The sequence below is a fragment of the Mesoplodon densirostris genome, chromosome 6, assembly GCF_025265405.1.
Source record: "Mesoplodon densirostris isolate mMesDen1 chromosome 6, mMesDen1 primary haplotype, whole genome shotgun sequence".
Taxonomy (NCBI): domain Eukaryota; kingdom Metazoa; phylum Chordata; class Mammalia; order Artiodactyla; family Ziphiidae; genus Mesoplodon; species Mesoplodon densirostris.
In genome coordinates, this window is record NC_082666.1 from 35,019,403 (window position 1) to 35,041,397 (window position 21,995).

Below are 21,995 nucleotides of genomic sequence, written 5' to 3' on the forward strand. Positions count from 1 at the left end.
AGTGTATGAGTGTATGGAGGGTGGGCATGCAGGATTGAAACCCTGAACACTCCAAAGGGCATGAGAAGGGCTCAGCATCCATAGGTGGTAGGAGCTGAAGCTAGGCTTTTCCAGTTTCATTATTCATTCCCCAACCAGGAGGGCACACAGGATTTAACTGATAGTCTACTGTCCCTGCACTGCCAAACCCACAGGAAATCTCTCTCTTGTTAGCAGTGCTGACTTGCAGGATGTGTACGGCATGATTGAATCATGGCTAACAATGAAAGTGTTGATGGCCCCACTGCAAAAAGGGATTCCAAGCTGACCGGGCACTTCATGGTCATTGTACTAAGGCAAACTAGACTGGCCCCTAAGCTCTCTGGGAAGCCAGTGACCTGATTGTGTCTACCAACATCAGATAACCAGACTGGCCTTCCCAAAGACTTTTCCACTTTGTAGCTAATTCACACCCAAACCTTGAATCAACTCCACCAAGGAGCACCTTTAATATGTGGGCATGTAGCTCTCTTCCAAAACACTCCACAATTAAGCTTTTCTTTCCATCTTTTCCTAGGACTTAATCTATGTCCTCTTAAGCATTCCCTTCTCATTCCTTCTTATTTATAATCATTAAATTGACTTACTCCAAAAGATAAGGCTGTAGGTGTCTATGAATCATTAAAGGGGGAGTCTGGTAATGAAATTTCTAGACAATAAATGACAGAGGGCAGAATCCTCCCTTTCAAAAGATGAAAAAAGAGAAGTATCTACTGATGTGGAAAACTTAAAGAATATTGACAGTTCACTCCTTTTCTTAAAAGAAAAAGCCTGCATTGCAAAAAAAAAAAAAAAAAAGCGTACATAAAAGGGTAGATACAATCAAGTCACTCACTTGATTTGGTCTATGACAGTTTTAATGAAGAAGTAGTTGGGTTGTATAATTAGGACCTGCCATTTTTGGAGCACCTACTATGGTCACTCTCAAGCATTTTCCATCTGTTATCTTGATTTCTTGCAATATCCTTATGAGGTTAGAGTTGTTATCCCCCATTAAGGATGAGGAAACTGAGCTAAAGGAATTCAAGTTTGTGCAGTTGGTGAGTCTGAGGGCTGGGATTCTAACTTGTCTTTACAGCTCATGCCTTTTCTCTGTGTCATGCCCACCTCCCACCTCCTAGTCCCACTTTTCAAAATTTTTATCAACATCTGAATATCCCAGCAAGGTGAATGTAGAATGACCCCTAACCATCCAGATCCAATTCCTGTATGCTCTCCTTATAGCCCCTGGTTTCTTCCAGCAATTCACAGTGTTGATCAACTGACATTGCCAAGGCTAGCCAAGAGAAAATGAGGCCATCAGATAGAAATCCTACCATTCATTTTTAGATGGATTTCTAGTTGCTCTTTTTGAATCTTCTGTGTAGAGAGCTTAGTCAAACTATACCTTAAGTGACATCCAGCCTAGTTTATTTCCCACACTGGCACCCTGTTTTCTAACTTCCTTCACTCTCTTGCACCATGGGGACTCTCTGTATGGATCTATCATATGAATCCCATTGAGAAAAACATCACATACTTGAAATCCCATCAACTTTCCCAAATTATTCACAACCACAGGAGCCAGAAGGGCTCCAAGCACTGTTCCCCTCCTTTTGATCCTGTGCAGCGATCACATATGTTTTTAATGACCATGTATTCTAAAAGATCCTAGGCAAAAGAGAGCTGATACAAATACAAACATTTTGGAGGACCTGGCATCCTTTTAAAATTACTCTTGTTAATGGAAAGCTTCAGGTTACTCTGAAGTTTCACACAAACTTAGGTTCTGTTCAGCAAGACTTTAACTTTTACTCACTCAATGGGTCTTGGCAAGTCATTTCCCTCTCAGTTTACAGAGCTCCCGTTTTTCCCCACAGGGGAGTAGGCTGTGATCATCTGTGGTTCTCAAAGGACTCACACCCTAAAATAGATTCTGCAGTTTTTATTACCAAAACATCTATTTCGCAAATCTAGCATTCTGTATTCTCTCGATATAATGCTGTGCAATACAGCATCTATCAGAAAAACCATTAGACAATACGGGTAGTGCTTATGCAACACGGTTTACTGTCCCAGCAAGAACTAGTGATTTGTTACACACATTATGCACCCATTGTACTAGATCTTTTGAGATTTCAAATGTGTGGAGGGCAAAAAGTCACCAATATTAACACTAGACTATGAATTCTTTGTAATACCAAGCCATAGCCTAAAGTCTAGTATAGAATAGCTATACAATAAAAGTTTATGAAAGAAATGGCATAATTTGGGTTATAAGTGTCTGCGTTTTTAATGGGTTAGATGATTTCAAAATGCTAAAATTTAGAGCTTTGAGGGGAGAAGTATTGGAAGAGGAGAAAATGTTTTCTCTCTGCTCTTCACGTGCCTTCCTGTTTCACTTAGGGTTCTTAGTCACAAGCAGCAGAAACTGATTCTAGTTGCTAGGAGCAGAGAAGGCATGAATCGAAAGTGTATTACGTAGCTGGCAGAATAGCTGGGAAGGCTAGAGAAGGAGGCCTGAGCAATGGGCAGGACCAAAGATGAGCAGCCAGCCTGAAAGAGTTCTCTAATGCTGTGTCTTCAAGGTCCTTGGCCAGTGCACATGGCTAACTAAGCCCAGATTGCATGCCATGTCATAGCTTCTGAGGACCTGGGAAACAAATGCTGGCATTTCCCGGCTTGCATTATGGGAAGTAGCTCTGAATCTCACAATGGCTCGTAATATGGGAATTCCCCAAAGATGGAAAGGGCTGCACAAATGGGGCAGCCAGAAAAAAAATGTGGAAGATTCTGCTACATTTCCCCCTGGACAAATCCCTAGGGTCCAGCATTCTGAATTTCTTCTCTCCTTTGACTTTTGGCCATCCCTGCTTTGACAGTCCTCAACACGGAGTAAACAGGAGCCCTGTATATCATGGGTCTCAGGCGGTTAAAAGCCACCGAGGAAGTAAATTGGTCATAAGTCTTCTGTCTAGTCCTAGTAAGCCCAGTTAGTACGATGGTTCTAAATCCATCCCTAACTCTTACCTCACCCCATAGATATTTAATTTTGTACATGTATTCAGAGAAATGTGACCCAGGAGATTCTGATGCATACTACTGACTGGGAAACGTGTCTTAATTATTCCCATTTCTCACAGTTTCTTTACAAGCCATTTCTGTTTTTCTGAAGTCCCCTCCCACACCCCATCAGTCTCAACCAATGGCCCTTCCGTCAGCTGGGAAAACTAGGTTTCCGACATACGCTCCCTCAACTTCTCTCTCTTTCAAATAAAATGACTTCATCTTTACCCATTCCATCTTCTGTCCTACTTCATTTCCCCATCTTTCCAAGCCTAACTTGGCCACCAGTGCTCATCTGGATGCCCTCTGGTCTAATCTGAGACCTAATACTTACCTTCCCTTTGGATTGTGTCTTTGGTCTCACTTCCCTGGTGCCTAATTCCCTTTGGCCTTGAAACATTCAAGTCTCACCTGATCTAACAACCCTTCAACTTGACTCTGCTTCCCATAGACCACCTTCCTGTCCCCCCCCACCTTCATCTTTCACATCAAAATATCTGAAAGGAGTGGTTTGTACTCAAGGATGTTCCTTCCTCACCTCTCACTCATTCAAGTCTCTGTAATTGCTTACAGGCTCACCTACACACACACACAGCTCTCTCAATGTCACCCACGGCTTCCTGGCTGCCCAAGCCTCTTAGTCTGCATCTTTCTTGACCTCCGCAAACCACCTGACACTGTTGAAAAACCCTTTCCTCCTGTTGTGGCTTTTTGTAGAAACATCCCTCTTGATTTTTCCTTCTAATCTTCAGATGATAACTTCCTCAGCCTCCTTTCCTGGGCTTTCTCCTCTTCTTGTTCTGTTTTCTTACCCTGGCCATTCTTTCTTTAGCTGTGACCACAATGTAGATGACACCCAGGTATGTGTCCCCAAACCTGATTCTTCTATCTTGAGATTCAAAGCTTTCCAACTGGTCACTTCCAAAAGATGCCTAAGCCTGTCTTCCACTCCATCTCACCTTCCATCATGCCTTTTAAAAATTTAGCATAATAAAATATACATAACATAAAATTTACCATTTTAACCACTTTTAAGTATGCAGTTCAGTGACACTAAGTGCATTCACATTGCTGTGCTCTTCTAATTCCTTTTTAATATCTGTGTAACTGGAGGGGAAAGGACCACTTATTCATCACCGGGGGCTGCCCCACCTTCATATTACTGGCTGAGCCTGGTGCCTGGTGGTTATAAACATGAGCTCTGGAGGGTCTGATCTAAGTTGAAGTCCTAGCTCCATGACTCTGGCCGAGTCCTTCCACCTCTCTGGTCTCACTTCGCTCATCTTGTATTCTCTACTCTTGTTGGGTACGCAGTCACTCTGCCGAAGTACTAAAAGCTTTGTTTATTTCTGAGCTAACACCCCTCAAAAAACTTGTCCTCTGGAACTGGCACTGGAAGTGAAGAGAAAATGAAGCATTTGAAGAGAGTGATGGGTCTTAGCCAGAAAGCAGAAGTTCTGGATATACTGGAGGGGGATGTCAAATCTGGTGTTGGCTTGGATTTATGACACAAACAGCTCCACCTACGCCTGTTATGAAAAGAAAGAGAAGACAATCAATCAGTGAAACTGTTTTGGTGACTGCTTCAGTCTTTGGGCAGAGTAGTAATTGCTCTTCAAGTGACAGGTGAAACCTCTCTGAATGTTGAAAAGGTGATTTAGAAGAAATTGCAAGAATTTGCCCAGGAAAGAGGTGATTTGGAGAAATTTGATGTGCCTACTTTTCAAAATGCCTTCTTAAGTCTTGCATTTATAGAGTCATCAAGGATCTAAAGAGGTCGCATTGGTTTTTTCCCCCATGTTTATTTCATTTTATAGAGGAAAGTTTGCTTATGAATGTTGGGAATTCTAGCAGCCCCCTCCTGGAGGTGAAGACGTATTTTGTTTTTAGCTTTTTGTTTCCTTTTGGACTGGATCTTATCTATCTCTCATTTCCAGCCCAGGGCCTGGCATAAAAGATGCACTTTAGAACTGCCGCCTGTTTCAGTAAAGAAGAGGTGAAGTGTTTTGGTGACCAGATCCTACTTTTCCTTTCAGAGACTGAGTACGGAAGTAAAGATTCTCAGAGTTTCAGCCCAGAACGTCACAGGATAATGTTCAGAACAGATTGCCCTTTACAAACCACCTTTATACGCATACTTTATCTCATTCAGCACTGACACTCCATTTTTCAGATGAGGAAACTGAGGTTCAGAGTGGTTAAGTGACTTGCCCAAGGCTTCACAGATAATAAGTGATCAAGCCCAGCCTAGCCGAGCACCTATAACTACAAACTCTCGGTTGTCTTTCTAACCCACATTTGGCCTCACAGAGGGATGGCCTGTGTTGAGCTACACCCTGCCCTTGGCCAACTTGACCGCTGAGGATCCTGCCATTTAAGGCATGTGGGTGAGGCAGTTGGAAATGTCCCCATGTGGAGTCGAAGCGTTTGGCACGAACTAGAAGGCAGGACGTGCTGGGGCCCCGCTTTCTGCCAGAGGCCCCTGGGCTGGCGTCTGCACGTTCCCAGTGAGCACGTGTCCACCTGGGCGCACCAACCATGCGCCCTAGCGGCTCCCGGTGCGCCCCGGGTGCCAGCCCGCTCGCGCGCTGCCCGGCCGCGCCTTGGGGGCCTCCCCACTCTCCGCGGCTGCAGCCCCGGTGTCTCCTGCCCGCTTAGAGCAGCCCGGGGCTGCGGCCGCGGGTCCCCCACACCCCAGGGGCGGAGCGAGGCGCGGAGACGTCAGGGCGGAGGACGAGCGCTGGGCGAGCGCGCCCTCCCGGCTGCTGCCAGTGGCCCACGTCCCCGACTGGCGCGGCCGGCGGCGGGGAGATGCAGGGAGCGGCGGCGCTGGGGCGCAGCCAGGCGGCCGGGCGGGCGGGGGCCAGAGGCTGAGCCGGGCGAGCCAGCCGCGCACACAGTTCTGCCCGCCACCTCCGAAGCGGATCCCCGGACGCCCCTCGGCTCTCCCTGGGTTTCTAGCAAAGTCCCCCCGGGGTGTCCATCAATTTCCTTGGGTGACTACAGCGTGTGTTTTGTTTTTCTTTCTTCCTTCCCTCCCTGTGTGCCCTTCTCCAGGATGGCAGAGGCGGAATTGCACAAGGAAAGGCTGCAAGCCATAGCAGTAAGTCCACTTTCATTTTATTTTCTTGCTCTATTGTCTGGGATGGAAGAGGACCCCGAGTGCTTGGGGGCCGTCGACATTCCAGCACAGTAGCCGCAGGACATGTGTTTTGGGGATAAAAGTCTGTCAAGGCTCAGCTACGCTGCTTTTTCCTTTATGGTCTGTAGATGGAAAGCCCCAGGGCGCGCTTTGGGCTGGGGATTTGAATGTGGAAGATTGGCTTAGAAATAAGATGCTTGCTACTGGCCTTTGGGGAAAGACTAAACAGGAGCATGAGGGGTGGAGCGGGGGGTCGATTCCTGGAATATTACCACCCAGTGCTCAGTAATATTCTGACTTCAGACACTGGAGAATGGCGGGAACGGTCACCAGAACGGTGGCTGCCATCCACTCTGCGGAAGCTGTTGGTGTGCTAAGTGGAAAACCAGCAATCAGCTCCACTGCCAGCCACGCGGTAGAACCTCCTCCCTGAAAGCGGGAGTGTTCATTTTCCCTGTTCTGTTTGATATTGACAAGGGCACTGGCGCAATCCACCACCCTGGGGTGGGAGGGGCGTGGTCTGGGGACTTCTTAGAACAACTGGGTCCTGGGAATAATATTCCAGGAGAGCCTCCTTCTTCTAGGTGTGGATCATCTGAAAACCTATTTTCAGCATACAAAGGAGCAACCAGTTTTGGCAAAGTTTATGTGCACTCTCAGAAAAGTGTACCCATGTGCATCTTGGGTATAAAAGAGCTCGAAAGCTGCCTAAATTTGAGCAATCCTGCCACAGTGCTGCCAATGATCCACAGATGTGGTATTTTTACTGGAGCCACCACAGCTGGATTATATATTTCCTTTTCAGATGAGGGAATGATTACTGCTGCTATATGAAATAATAGCAATTAAAAGAGAAGGTCTCTTAACATATTGGCATAAAAGAACTGCCAGACATTCTTTTACCTAAGTACTTTTTTTTTTTTCTTTTTGGTCCAGGAGTTCCCTGGAAACACATATAAATTTGTTGGAGAAATGGTGTGTAATGTTTTGGAAGCAAAGTATATTAAATGTTTTTAAAACCCTTTGGACGGATCCTTCACTGGGAAATGCATACAGACTCTTCTTTTTTAAAGAAGCGTTTGATGTGGTCTCTGTGGCTCTGAGATCCTCTTTATCAAAGTCTTCAAATCTTAAAATGTCTTGGAGACTTTACAGCTGAAGCAAGAGAGACGTTTGTTGGCACTGTTGAATGCTATGGCTTTTTTGCCTATTGGGCAATCTTTGAACTTGGTCCTCAGAACTCAGAACTTTTTTTTTTTCTTTCCCTTTCCCTCTGAGTATGTGTATTTTGATGGTTAGTGAGGTTGTTCACGGTTTCTAGAGTTAGTGGCCCAGCAGTGTGGCCAGTATGTCATGAACTTGATAAGAATGGAGATATTCAGTTCTTGGTGCCATGTAGCTGGTGGGTGTTTTATATAAACTGAATAATAGGCTGCTTTAACTGTCCATGAAGTGGTTGCTCCAGAGAACGTTCAGTTGCTCCCATCGGAGGCCGCTGAAGGTTTCCAACAGTTGTCACATTCTCTGCCTTTGCATGACCAGCTTTACTGGATGCCTGAGGAACAGCTGAGCCTCATGAAAGGACTTGCTTTCTGAACGGGGAGCCAGTAGCAGCTTACACTTGAGCCACCCTTTTCCGAGTAGGGCTGGGTAATCCCAGCAGAGGCTAAATGGACTTTCAAGAAAGATCTAGCCAGTCTTCTGGAATTCTCATGCCTGTTCAGTTGTGGAATTGAGTTTGTCCTGTACCTGGCAAGGTGTTGATGATTCTCATGAATGATTCGGCCTCAATGAATATATCTGTTGTTATTAGTGCAGACTTTCTAACAACGAATTAACTCTGTGTGTGTGTGTGAGAGAGAGAGAGAGAGAGACAGACAGACAGACAGAAAGAGAAAGAGAGAATTGAGAGATGGGGTGGAGGGACTTATGACCACATCAGTAAATAGTTCTATGCTGTGCTTTGGTCTAATGCATACTCTCCAAATTTTGCAAACTTGCCTCTTTCTGCCACCTTCCTAGGGTTCTCAGGGGACCCTCAGGAGCTCACGAGGCTGCCGCCAGAGCCTAGCCCTCCTGAAGTCTCTCTGGAGATGTGAAGGAGGAAGAGAATGATTCTTTTTTGCTTTGTTTTGTTTTTATTAGTTATCTATTTTATACATATTAGTGTATGTATGTCAATCCCAATCTCCCAATTTATCCCCCCCCCCGCCAACCCGCTTTCCCCCAGGAGGAAGAGAATGGAATGATTCTTTATCTCTTCACCAACTTGGGCTCCTCTCCAAGAGGAAGAGCAGATAGATGGAGATTCTAATCTGTAAGCTCTTGGGTACTCTTTAGTCTGGACCTTGGTTCCTTCATCTGTAAAGGGGGCTCATGAGTTCTACCTCAGGGGCTGGCTGTAAGGTTTAGATATGGTGCAGGTGAAGGACCTGGCATGCAGGGGCCAGTAGATGGTCTTGAGCTAGAGCCCCCAATTCCTGTCTACACTGCTGCCTTGTTCTGTGAGGGTGAGAGGCAACATCTCTGAAACAGAAAGAGTCTAAACAGCCTTCTTTATCTTTTCCTTTACTCGACTGAAGGCCAGAGCTCAGCCCAGTGTCAATTTCGCTAGCTCCTCAGACCAGGTGCAGAGATGTGACTGGAGGATCCATCCATCCATCCAGTCATGCAGTAGGTATTTACAAAGTATTGCCTCTCGGAAGGGACTGGCAATACCAAAAAGTCAGTGCCCCCAAGTTTCAGCCATCAGAGGGAAGACTTTACCCTTCGCACACTTAAGTTCTAAAAGGGACAGGTGTCCTGTGACCTACTAGCCACATGATCATCTGTGGGATTTTTTTCCCCCCAAGGGAGTGAAATACTTAGAAACTACAGTGCTTTAATTGAATCTTCCAGTTGTGTCTAGAGACTAATCAATGAGAAAAGATGAATCTCAGCCTACTTCCTGCCAAAAGAGGAGCAAATCCATCTTGACAAGTGTCTCTGCTCCCAGGTGCTCCTTCCATCCGTAGGGACTCTCCCAAAGTTGTAATTTTAGAAGACAGCAAGATGCCTCTATAGCACAATGAGTGTGGGTAATCATTCAGGGCATAATAATACAGTTGCCATTTATTGACCATTTTCTATTCAGCAGGGCTCTTGTGACGTGTGTTCTTTTAAAAAAAAATCTTAAGTTGTTTATAGTCTAATATAAACAATTACTATTCAGTAGCAGGAATACTTATGCACATGAGCACACACCTGGAGCAGGTAAGCTGACCTGGAGGAGTTAGTTATAGAGCACTTTCCAAGAGAGGAGATGTTTGAGCAAGTCTTGAAGATTGAAAAAAAAATGTAAAATAACACAGTAACTTCCCAATGAGCAGAAGGTGTTTATTCACTTGTTTGTTGTTAGTTTGTTTATTATTTATTTGAAATAGTTAGTATAAGAAAGGGAAAGCGAAACACATGAAGAAGTTAAGTCAGTAGCCAAAGGCACCAACTCAGCAAGGAGACTCAAGTGCATTTGAACACAGATGATGCCATTTAATCCTAATAAGCTGATGAGGGAGGAACGTCTATATTGTCCACGTTTTAAAGAGCCCGACCTTAACAGAAAGTGTCAAGGCCAGAATCAGAACCCACACTGGAGGGCACTGGAGCCGCTTTATTGACCACTGCCAGAAATGGCTCCCTACAAGATGGTGGCAGCATCTCGTGCTCTTCCCACGAGCTCACTGGGTGGTTCGGCAGCCCCTGTGTGAGCGGATGAGGGAGAAGCAGACTGATTCAGTAGCATCGGGAAAGGCTGAGACAACCAGGAGGCCACATCCTTTTGAGAGTCTTCCAAGCTGGGTTTCAGTGCATGGAAATACCCAATGGGAGTTCTAACCGAGTGAGTAACATTCCTTTGGAGAACAAACCACTGTGTCTCAATAGAAACCAGTTTGGGAGGAGGATGTTGTTATGTCTGCACATCCGAGAGGAAGAGAGTCTTCCTTGGGCCCTGGTGATGATAACTGAACGTTTCAGAGGTCATTGTGGGCAAAAGCCCTCAGAAAGTACGGACATACGTGAGTGTGTCCATATTTGCTGAGATATGAGGTGCCAATCCAACCTACACTGGCTCTTTAGGGAACGTTGTCACTTAATGAGAACTCAGACTCTGTCGAATAATAAAAACGATCTTTGGCATTTGTACAGCACTTTACAAAAACCTGCACGTCATACCTTAATTCTGAGCTGTGCTGGGCAGGTCTCATTGTCTCCACTTTACAGTCGAGTATACAGAGGCATCTGGGCTCACACAGTGAGGTGTGGAAGAGTTGTATCTCTCTCCTGACTCCTGATTCCTCGTGTTAGTGGCACGTCTAGCCTTGGAGGGGTGCTGTGCTAGGGGCTGGAGCTGCCCCTAGGACCCTTCTGAGCTGGCGGTGGGGAGAGGGGTGAGCTTGGGGGTATGTGGACCTAGCTGTGACTCTGTGGAATCTGCCTTTTGGGGGATTTCACTTTGGACCCCTCTCCCTCTTAAAATTCTCCCCCAGAGGGTACAGGTAGTGGCCTGTGGCTCCCACCTGACCCCATTCTCTGTCCTGAGAAGGCCCGGATGTAGGTGGGTGGCTTAGGCTGGTTCTGCCTTTTACCCACAACAAAACACTCTTGGCATTTCCTTGGCTTCATCTCTCAGTGTTCTTCTTGCCTCTGAGCAATAAGGCCTTGAGTGCCAGGGTTGCAGTGTGGACCAAAGGCTAAGGAGGCCAATCAGCCCGCTTTGATTCAGGCCACTTCGGTTGGCCTGCATGGCTTGGACAAAAGTCCTGGCTGCCATTTGCATGTGATCCAGCCCAGCTTCCCAGGTCAGGGATCCCTCAGGGGTTCTAGAGATCCAAGCCCAAGACCTATAGTAACAAAAACTGTGATTCCTGGGGGGACCATCCCTGTACATGAACCTCTGTCGTTGGTAGGCAGCTGGTAAAGGGCTGGAGAATTGAAGATCCCAGTCATTTGTTATCTTCTTCCACATAAATGGTACCCTGCTTCTAAAAGTTCAAGTTGAGGCTTAAAAAATGGTTTGCTCAGGACATTGGTGCCGAGGAAGGGTTTGCCCCAGCTGACTCTGCAGGGCCGCTCAGCAGGTAAGTGCCACTGGGGGCCCATTCAGTGTCATTGCCAGGTCTGGGAGTGCCAAGGCAGGCCTTACACAAATATGCCCAAGGGCCATACACCTCTCTGACCATTTATTTGTACCTCTGAGTATATTAGGCTTTAGCCTCTTGGGACAAAGAGCGGCTGCTCTGGCAAGTGCCCTGTGAAATAGAGCAGTCATCATTTAAAAAGCCAAACAGGGGGGCTTGTGGGTTATGATTTGTTAATATTTAGAAGAAAAACAGGGCTCAGTGAAGGCTTCTCTGCATTTCTTTGGGGTTACCCAGTGCTTTGCGGACCACTGCTATTGGTCCTTTGAACTACCCACGTTTCATCACTGATCCTTTTTGGGGATATTGATCAACTTCCTTGACAGAGTTGATCATCATGTAGCGTGATATTGACTGAGGCAGCAAATGGCATTGATGCACAGAGATGGTGGTCCCCAGGGCTGTCAGTACCTCACAGTCTGGTGAGTAACAAGTGTGGATTCTGGGGTACGAAAGCCTTGGCTCACATCCCAGCTTTTCTATTAGTATCTGTGAGACCTTGCTGGCCCTCGGTTTCCTCATCTGTAAGTTGGAGATAATTATAATACCCACCTCATGGAATTGTCATGAAGGTTATTTGAGAGATTTTGTGGGAAATACTCAGAGCAGGGGTACAGAAAACAGTCAACTAAAGTTTTCTGTTTATAGTAAGTGAATCAACAAATCATAACTCATGAATCTTTATGGAGAAAATGGACGCAAAAGGTGAAAGATGAATTCTTTTCACCTCAACTGGTGAATTGCCAAACTGGGAAATTTCATGAGTATAGTAACACCTGAGAGTTTGCAGTGCAGGAGGATACTAATAATAACAATGAAAAGGATTGTTTATAGTCGACAGGAGTTGCAAACCCAAAAGGACCCGGGAGCCAACCTGTAACATAAATGATTGACACGGATTGAGTGGGAAGTTTTAAGGACCTGGAGAGCAGATACCACTTCTCAGTGAAGGTACAGTTAATTTATACCAGGTGAGAACATGGGTCCTATGTTGTCACATCAACTGATTCTCAAGAGAAGCCAGAAATCTTCCTTTTTAAAATGTGAGATCTCCCGTTTCAAAGAGAATAGCATCAAGTAGCTTAAAAGCTTTTAAAAAATTCGTGGACACAACAAACTTCCTTTTGGCCAATGGGTTGACCTTCCGTGACCTCCACATGTAGGTAGAGCTTTGAACATTACCATGTGCTTTCCTTATGCGTGGACTTGTTTGGATTTCATAAGGATGCTGTGAAGTGGTACTACTAGCTCCCCTGAGATCTTTCATAATGTTACAAAATCAGGGTGCATTTTCAATAGGGCTTTATGAGTTTGGTGTACAAATGTTTGGATCATTGGAAAAATAGTGCATATTTCCTTTTTTTTTTTTTTTTTTTTTTTTTTTTGCGGTACACGGGCCTCTCACTGTTGTAGCCTCTCCTGTTGCGGAGCATAGGCTCCGGACGCACAGGCTCAGCAGCCATGGCTCACGGGCCCAGCCGCTCTGTGGCATGTGGGATCCTCCCGGACCGGGGCACGAACCCGTGTCCCCTGCATCGGCAGGTGGACTCTCAACCACTGCACCACCAGGGAAGCCCTCCTATATTTTTTATTTCTTTATTTTTGGCTGCATAGGGTCTTCAGTGTGGTGCGCAGGCTTCTTATTGTGGTGGCTTCTGTCATGGTGGAGCACGGGCTCTAGGCATGCGGGCTTCAGTAGTTGTGGCTCGCGGGCTCTAGAGCACAGGCTCAGTAGTTTTGGTGCACCGGCCTAGTTGCTCCATGGTATGTGGGATCTTCCCGGACCAGGGCTCGAACCCATGTCCCTGCACTGGCAGGTGGATTCTTAACCACTGCACCACCAGGGGAGTCCCCCCTATACTTTTTTATATTAAATGAGCTCCTTCTTTGTGACCGCCTGGAGGGGTGGGATAGGGAGGGTGGGAGGGAGACGCAAAAGGGAGGGGATATGGGAACATATGTATATGTATAACTGATTTAATTTGTTATAAAGCAAAAAATAAAAAAAATAAAAAAATAAATGAGCTCCTTGCAACCACTGACATTATTGTAACTCAAAGTTCACATCTAGGTAGGAGATTGCTATCTCAAAATTAACAGAAAACTTTAAAAGACAGCAGCTTGATGTGGGAAATTCCTGTTATCCTAGAAGCACCTTTAAGAGCAAGGTAGGCAAATTGAGCCATCACGTGTTACCCAGGTGTTTGAGATGATTTTGATTTGTTATCAGCCTCAAATAGACAATGTAGGGAGACCGAGCTGGGCTCAGGACTTATAATAATGGCAGCAACTGCTATTGGGCATAGACTTTTGGCCAGAAATGGTGTAGAACTGTGATTCTCAAACTTCAGTGCATTACGATCATCACCTGGAGGGCTCCTTAAACACACAGATTGCTGGGTCCCACTCCCAGAGTGTTTGATTTAGTAGATCTGGGGTGGAGCCTGAGGATTTGCATTTCTAACACATTGCCAGGGTTTGCTCTTCCCAGCTGCAGTTCTGGGGAATACACGTGGAAAACCCGTGGGGATGTGGTAGAAGACCAGTAGCAAAGGGAGAGGATGGTCTAGGTCTTCATAAGTGGCACACGCCCACTGTGACATGCCCAGGAGTTCGTGAAGTGTGTATATTTTAAAGAGGTGAAATGGAATAAAAGACCAAATTCAAGTCTTAATTAGTGAGAGCCTGAACCTAGCTCAGTTGGAAAGTGATATAGTTGTGTTCCTCTTACATCAAGTGACTAATCCAGAGGAGATCTTGTTTGTCTTGGGTACTTGTCTTAATCTATTTAGATAAAGTAAAATTGAAGACACCTGTTTCAAGGGTGTGCTTGGGATTGGGATTGACTGATCAAACCCACGGGCTATAAAATTCACTTGGTGGGGAGGCCTTAGGGGGCACCTCAGTGAGGCAAGAAGTCATGCAACAGAGCAGATATCCAGCAGTACAGTGGGAGCCCCTTTGAGAAATATACATGCTACATATCATGATGCTGTAGATGGAGAAGTCCCAGAGAAGATCAGCTAATCAAGTCTTGTGGCAGCCTCTCCAGCCTTCAGGCCTGATACTCAATGCAGCTGTTTCTCACGTGAGCAACTCTAGTAGGAGGTCAGGATGAGCCACAAGTGAGGTTCATTTACTTAATGATGGTTAGTGATTCTCCTAAGCCAGTCTGTGTGCACAAGCCAGGCTTGTCACTGGCATATCAAAGAGGAGTTTATTCTTGTCAAGATGTCCTCCAGGCTCCCCTCATCCTAATTGTAGCATCCATTGTTTGAACCAACCCTTCATATTCAGATGGATTCAGCTTCACCCGGGCTCTTATTTGTCCTAAAACACAAAGCACAGAGGCCACACTGTGCAGGATGAGACCTAAGAGAACACGGACAGACTGTTGGGTGATGTCCGCCCAGCATGGGCGCTTCATAGAGGCAAGTTTGCACTTGAGCGCTGTGGGTTTGGGCGAATACCGCACAGCTGAGACCTATTTCTGGCAGGAAATGCCAGCAGAAGCAGAGGTTTGGGGGGGTGGGGGAGCATGTTGGAGCTACATATGCCCTTGGTTAATGGGTATGTCAGTCTTTTCCATTAGTCTCATGTTGAATTAGAATCCACAAAAAGAGATTATTAAATACACAGAGAGACAGACAGAGACAAGCCTATAGCCTATTTACATAATGCTTGAACATACATTAAAGGTACTTTGGGGCTAGTCTTTGACTCTAGTATCAGTGCTCCTATAGCATCCTCTGAGCTTAGCTAGAAGAAAGGAATAGGGAACCTGGTCCCTTCCCCTCGCATAAAATGGAAGGGGAACGAAAAGCCACATGCGCCCCCAAGGTGAAAACCCTAGCTGTAGATGCAAAGGCTGTGAGCCAGACCTCAGAACACATCTTCCCCCTCATCATTTCCCCTCTGGCAGCCTACTTCATTACCCTGCGGGTTCCAGGCTCTTGACAGTCTGTGCCCTCCAAAATGTCTAAAAGGCATTTGTAAAACCTGCCCTTACTTCTTTGCTACATTATACCGATTTACTTACTATTCTAGGTGGGTGGGATTTTTTTCCCCCTTCTAAATTATAACCAGTCATCTGAGGATTCACTTTATTTTTTAGTTCAGGGATGAAACTTAAAACTTTGAGGGTTATAAAAAAAAACATTATTCTTAAGAGAAAAACATATGCTTGAAAACTTAACCCTTTGGTGGTAGCCAGGGGATCCTCTTTCTCCGAGTTTGAGTAATAGTGCAAACAATTTTTGAGACCAATAAATACCACATGGGGCTTCAGAATTGGGGCAGCTGTGATAGATGCATGTCCTTATGTGATGGATAGAGAAGCTGGGAGAGGTACCTTTTGGCCGAGAGGCATGGGGTCAATCCAGAGGCTCCCCCCGGGCTCCTGGTTCATCTTTTTTTTTTTTTTTTAAACAGTATGGTTGAGGATAATCTTTATTGTGAGTAGTAGATTATTTATTTATTTATTTATTTATTTATTTATTTATTTATTTATTTATTTATTTTTGGCCGTTCCATGCAGCATGTGGGATCTTAGTTCCCTGACCAGGGATCGAACTCGTGCCCCCTGCACTGGAAGTGCGGAGTCCTAACCACTGGACTGGCAGGGAAGTCCCTCCTGGTTCATCTTAAACAGAGGTTCTGTGGCTTGACTTGTCAGCTTGGGTTGATGATACTTGCTGCCTCTAATGGGTTGGGAAATGGTTCAAAAATTTCCTTGCCCCAGTGGGACTGTGAGACATATAAGATCTGAAAAGTGGAAAAGAGTGTAGAGGTTCCTCAAGAAATTCAAAATAGAACTGCCATGTGATCCAGCAATCCCACTTCTGGGTATACATCCCAAGGAAATAAAATCACTATCTTGGAGAGATGGCTGCACTCCCATGTTCATTACAGCATCACTATTCACAGTAGCCAAGAGATGAAAACAACCTAAGTGTCCACTGACAGATGATTGGATAAAGAAAAGGTGGTACATACAGAGTGGAATATTATTTAGCCTTTAAAAAGAAGGAAATCCAGGGCTTCCCTGGTGGCGCAGTGGTTGAGAGTCCGCCTGCCGATGCGGGGGACGCGGGTTCGTGCCCCGATCCCGGAAGATCCCACATGCCGCGGAGCGGCTGGGCCCGCGAGCCGTGGCCGCGGAGCCTGTGTGTCCGGAGCCTGTGCTCCGCAACGGGAGAGGCCACAGCAGTGAGAGGCCCGCGTACAGCAAAAAAAAAAAAAAAAAAAAAAAAAAAAGAAGGAAATCCTAGGGCTTCCCTGGTGGCGCAGTGGTTGGGAGTCCGCCTGCCGATGCAGGGGACACAGGTTCGTGCCCCGGTCCGGGAAGATCCCACATGCCGCGGAGCAGCTGGGCCTGTGAGCCATGGCCGCTGAGCCTGCGTGTCCGGAGCCTGTGCTCTGCGACGGGAGAGGCCACAGCGGTGAGAGGCCCGCGTACTGCAAAAAAAAAAAAAAAAAAAAAAAAGAAGGAAATCCTGCCGTTTGTGACAACATGGTTGGACCCTGGAGGGCATTCTGCTAAGTGAAAAAAGCCAGACACAGAAAGATAAATATCTATAATCTCACTTATATGTGGAATCTAAAAAAAAAAAACCATTGAACTTATAGTAACAGAAGAGAGTGATGGGTACTAGAGGCTGGGAAGTGGGGGAAAGGGGGCAATGTTGATCAAAGGGTATAACTTCCAGTTATAAGTTGAATAAGTTCTGAAAACCTAATGTACAGCATGGTGACTGTGGTTAATAATCATGTATTATATACTTGAAATCTGCTAAGAGAGTAGATCTCATGTGTTGTCATTAAACACACAAAAATGGTAACTGTGTGAGGTGATGGGTATGTGAATTGGCTTGATTGTGATAATTATTTCACAATGCATATCAAAACATCATGTTGTACACTGTAAATATATACAATTTTTATTTGTCAATCATACCTTAAAGCTGGGGGAAAAAATGATCGGTTAAAAAAAAAAGATCTGGAAAGCTTGAAGCTAATGTGAATGGCCTTGAAAAGAAATACTGCTTATCCAGGAAGGAAAAACACACTATAGGTAGTGATGAGCCCATCATCTGAGTGCCCATTTTTCTTTTCCAGGTGATATATAGGCAGCCTTGTTCATGAACAGTGAAGTCTGAGCATACATGTTCAGAATTTAGTGCTGGTCATCAAATAAAACTTGCAGCAAAACCCAAAGGATATTTAACAATAGCTGGGATAGGTCTGTGGGGATGGGTCAGAAGGCAGGGCAGGTCCTGGAGGCTGGCTGTAGAATGTACTTTCTAATGCTACCAGCTACTAGAAATGAGACTTTGGCAGCCTGATCACTCCCCATCCTTATTCACACGGGAGTGAGAATGACAGATGTCCATCCCATCAGCATTGGATCTGATGGCCACGACGAAGAGAAAGCATTGGCCCTGACAACACAGAGGAGGCGAAGGTAAAAGTAGTTGCTCAGTTACCCTCCTCTCTCTCCCCTTTCCGCCATCATTGCTCTCAGTCTTGACATATCACTGCCTCTGGAGGATTCCAGCTCTCCATCTGCCCTGAGCCTGGGTCCACAGAGAAAATCTGGAAGTAGAATGGCTTAGCAGTTGTGGGGTGGGGGGCGGGAAACAGGAGGAGAACATCTCCCCTATAGGGAGGCAGGGCACCCCAGGGCTCAGAAAGCAAGTCAAAGATGGTAACTTGATCCTGTAGCTTTCTTTTAGGGGGAGGGAGGAAGGGTCTCCCAGTTCCTGAGAGCTTCCCATGGGCCAGACACCCTGCTGAGTGCCTTATACTGGGCGTTAAAAAATCAGTTGTGCACAGGTGTCAGGTTGACTTGGTGGCTGAGCTTGTGGGACTGTGGTGACCAGAGAGGATGGGTTCCCCAGAGGGCAGGCAGCACTCAGCTCCAGCTGATGGGTACTTTGTGGGAATATAAGTCTGAGATCTTCTATTCTTCAAGGCATCTGGAAATCCAGCTTTTGAAGGAAGTCTGCTGATATTGATATGTTCATAACCATTGAAACACTGTGTGGGCCAGACCAAACACAGTGAGATTTTAATACAGTGTGTGGGCTGGATTCATTCCTCACCCCTGACCCCACTCCCTACACCCTCCTCGGGCCCCCAGTTTCCCACTTCTGCCTTTCACAGCATTTTTATTTACTTGTAAAGCCAGTAGTATGTGGAGGTGATAGGGTAGTAGTGTCCCAGCTTGAGGCTAAGTCAGATGTAGGTATGTTTAGGTCTGTTGGGCAAATCGGTGGGGGACCTGCCAGAAGTCCATCGAGGGCCCTCTGGATGGGGACCCAATAAGAAAACCATAGTCTCAGGTTAGAGTCAGGATTGCTACTTAAATCTGTTCCTTATCCAGCATGCTGGATCAACTCGCAAATTCTCTGTAAGAAGTAACAACTGAAATCACTCCTTAAAAAAATAATAATAATAATTAACATAGAGCAAAATGACCTTTTTGATGCACACATCTCTGAATTTTGTAACATGTAGATTTGTGTAACTGCCAGCACACTCAGGATGCAGAACAGTCCATCAGCCCTCAGGACTCCCCCAGGAAGCACTCTTTTTTTTTAACTCAGTACACATTGGAATGTAAAGGCCCCACCTTGCACCCTGACTTTAAGGATTCTGAAAACCACTTGGGGTGAGAAGGTTAACCAGAACAGGAAACTGCGGTTCCCAGTCTTTGGTGGGTAACTCTTTCATAATGAATGCCCCTCCCAAACCTGTAACAAATTCTTGCTTTTCCCTACCACTCCAGCCTAGTTCCTTTTTTCTCTAGCCTCTACTAGAGTTATCACATTTGGCAACTAAAATTATAGGATGCCCAGTTATTTCATGGGACACACTTTTATACTAAAAAATGATTTGTTGTTCTTCTAAAATTCAGATTTAACTGGGCGTCCTGTAGTTTACCTGGCAAGCTCATCCACTTCACATATATGCTGCATTCACAACCGAGTTTACAACCCACTTTTTCTGGGTCTGTGTTTCACTCTTCCATGTGAGTGTGAAAATACTCATTGGTTTTACTTTATTTTTTTCTCTTTCTTACTTCATTTTTTTTCTATTTAAAAAATTTTTTTATTTTATATTGGGATATAGTTGATTAACAGTGTTGTGTTAGTTTCAGGTGTACAGCAACGTGATTCAGTTATACATATACATGTATCTATCTTTCAGATTCTTTTCCTGTTTAGGTTATTATGGAATATTGAGCAGAGTTCCCTGTGCTCTACAGTAGGTCCTTGTTGGTTTCTATTTTAAACATAGCAGTGTGTGTATGTTAATCCCAAACTCCCAATCTATCAATACTCATTGGTTTTAAGTAGTAATAAGTTTGTAAGAAGATAAGGCATGTACTGGAAGGCCAAGAGGACCTCATCAATACATTCATGTGTTTTCAAGAAACCCACTAGACGTATCCTTTCTGGAGAATAAGAAATGGATTAATGTGTGTTGGAGGGAAGAGGACAACTGGATTTCAGAAATTGGGACATTTTCCAGCCCCCCTTCACCCCCCTCCCCTGGCCCAACCTGTGAATAATATAAAATTGCAAAGACTAAACAAGGAGATTGTTCACACTGGGTGATTTTGCAAATATCACTGGAATGCTACCCTTCAGCAGGCCATGTATCTTGCATTGAGCAAGATGGGGCCTTGTGGTCTGTTGTCCGTGAGTCATGCAGAGCTCGCAGCCAGCTCATTCACAGCCCGGATGTTTTGGTTGAGAATGCTATGATGGTTGATTGATTTCTCTTGTTTGTTTGTTTGTTTGTTTTTTCATTTATCAATTTTACTAGTGTGATTTTAGAATCACAATGAGACAAGAAGGAAAATCAATTTTACAGAGTACCTTCAGAATGAAGAATGATTGGAAATTTCAATTTTCTATCTAGACCAGAGTCAGCAAGCAGCAGTCTACAAGCCAAATCTGGCCTGCAGTCTCTCTTCATAAGACCTGTGAGCAATACATGGTTATTACATTTGTAAATGGTTGGAAATTTAAAAAAAATATTTCATGACATGTGAAAATTATATGAAGTTCAGATTTCAGTGTCCACACTAAAGTTTTATCAGAACACAGCCATTCCCATTCATTAATACATGGTCTATGGCTGATTTCATACTACAGCAGCAGAGCTGAGTAGTTCCAACAGAGACCATACGGCCTGCAAAGCCTAAAATATTTATTCTCTGACCCTTTATAGAAAGACATGGCCGACTCCTGCTCTAGACTCTACATCTATTCTATAACCATAGAAGTAAGTATGGTTGTGTTTGTCTTTAAGGTTCTAGGAATCTTTTAGCTAAAGAAGTGACTTTTTTTTTTTTTTTTTTTTTTTGCGGTACACGGGCCTCTCACTGTTGTGGCCTCTTCCGTTGTGGAGCACAGGCTCCGGACACGCAGGCTCAGCGGCCATGGCTCATGGGCCTAGCTGCTCCGCGGCATGTGGGATCTTCCTGGACCAGGGCACGAACCTGTGTCCCCTGCATCGGCAGGCGGACTCTCAACCACTGCACCACCAGGGAAGCCCAGAAGTGACTGTTGTCTGGTTGCTAGCAGTCAGAACAGTAAACCTCCTAGGGATGTATCCAGAGAAAACTCTAATTCGAAAAGATACATGCACCTCAGTGTTCATAGCAACACTATTTACAATAGCCAAGACATGGAAGCAACCTAAATGTCCATTCATTAACAGACGAATGGATAAAGAAGATGTGGTATATATATACAATGGAATATTACTCAGCCATAAAAAAGAATGAAATAATGCCATTTGCAGCAACATGGATGGACCTAGGGATTATCATACCTAAGTGAAGTAAATCAGACAAAGACAAAAATCATATGATATCATGTATATGTGGAATCTAAAATATGATGCCAATGAACTTATTTACAAAACAGAAATAGACAGACATAGAAAACAAACTTATGGTTACCAAAGGGGAAAGGGGGGTGGAGGGAGGGATAAATTAGGAGGTTGGCATTAACATATACACACTACTGTATATAAAATAGATAACAACAAGGACCTACTGTAGAGCACAGGGAACTATGATCAATATCTTGTAATAGCCTATAATGGAAAAGAATCTATATATATATTCAGTTAAGTATTATATATGTATAACTGAATCACTGTGCAGTACACTCAAAACTAACAGAACATTGTAAAGCAAATATATTTCAATAAAAATTTAAAAAAATAAAGAAGGCGCAGTGAATGAAAAAACATCAGTAAAGCATCGGACTCCCTTTTCACTCTTTTTTGGGCTGCTATGATGGAGGCTTACATTTACTGAAGCACTCGCATACTGAATTTTGCTACTCTACGGTTTTCTTGTTACATTCTCGCTAACTAAGCCAACTATGTGTTTTCTTTTGAAAACCAGAAAATCTGATGTCTTAGAGGTAATGGTTTGGCCCATCTAAAAATAAGTGATTACATTTAAAACCATTTTTTTCCATTGACAGGGGACAAGAGGGTAGAGGAAAAGTACTGGTGATGCTCCATATCGTTTTTCTTTCTCCCCATAAATTGCCAGAAGTTTCATT

The 21,995-nt window shown here is 44.8% G+C and overlaps 1 protein-coding gene across 7 annotated transcripts in view; it reads left to right on the forward strand.

Annotated features, from left to right (window-relative positions):
* PALM2AKAP2 (PALM2 and AKAP2 fusion) overlaps nucleotides 1-21,995 on the forward strand; it is a 497,574-nt gene that overhangs the window by 130,781 nt on the left and 344,798 nt on the right. For 6 of the 7 annotated variants that reach the window (XM_060101237.1, XM_060101227.1, XM_060101231.1 and 3 more), the window contains one exon: nucleotides 6,142-6,187. In XM_060101237.1, coding sequence (XP_059957220.1) covers nucleotides 6,142-6,187 — 46 coding nt within the window. Of the gene's footprint in view, nucleotides 1-5,753; nucleotides 6,188-21,995 lie in introns of those variants that run through there. The other variant, XM_060101228.1, reaches the window with a different exon arrangement.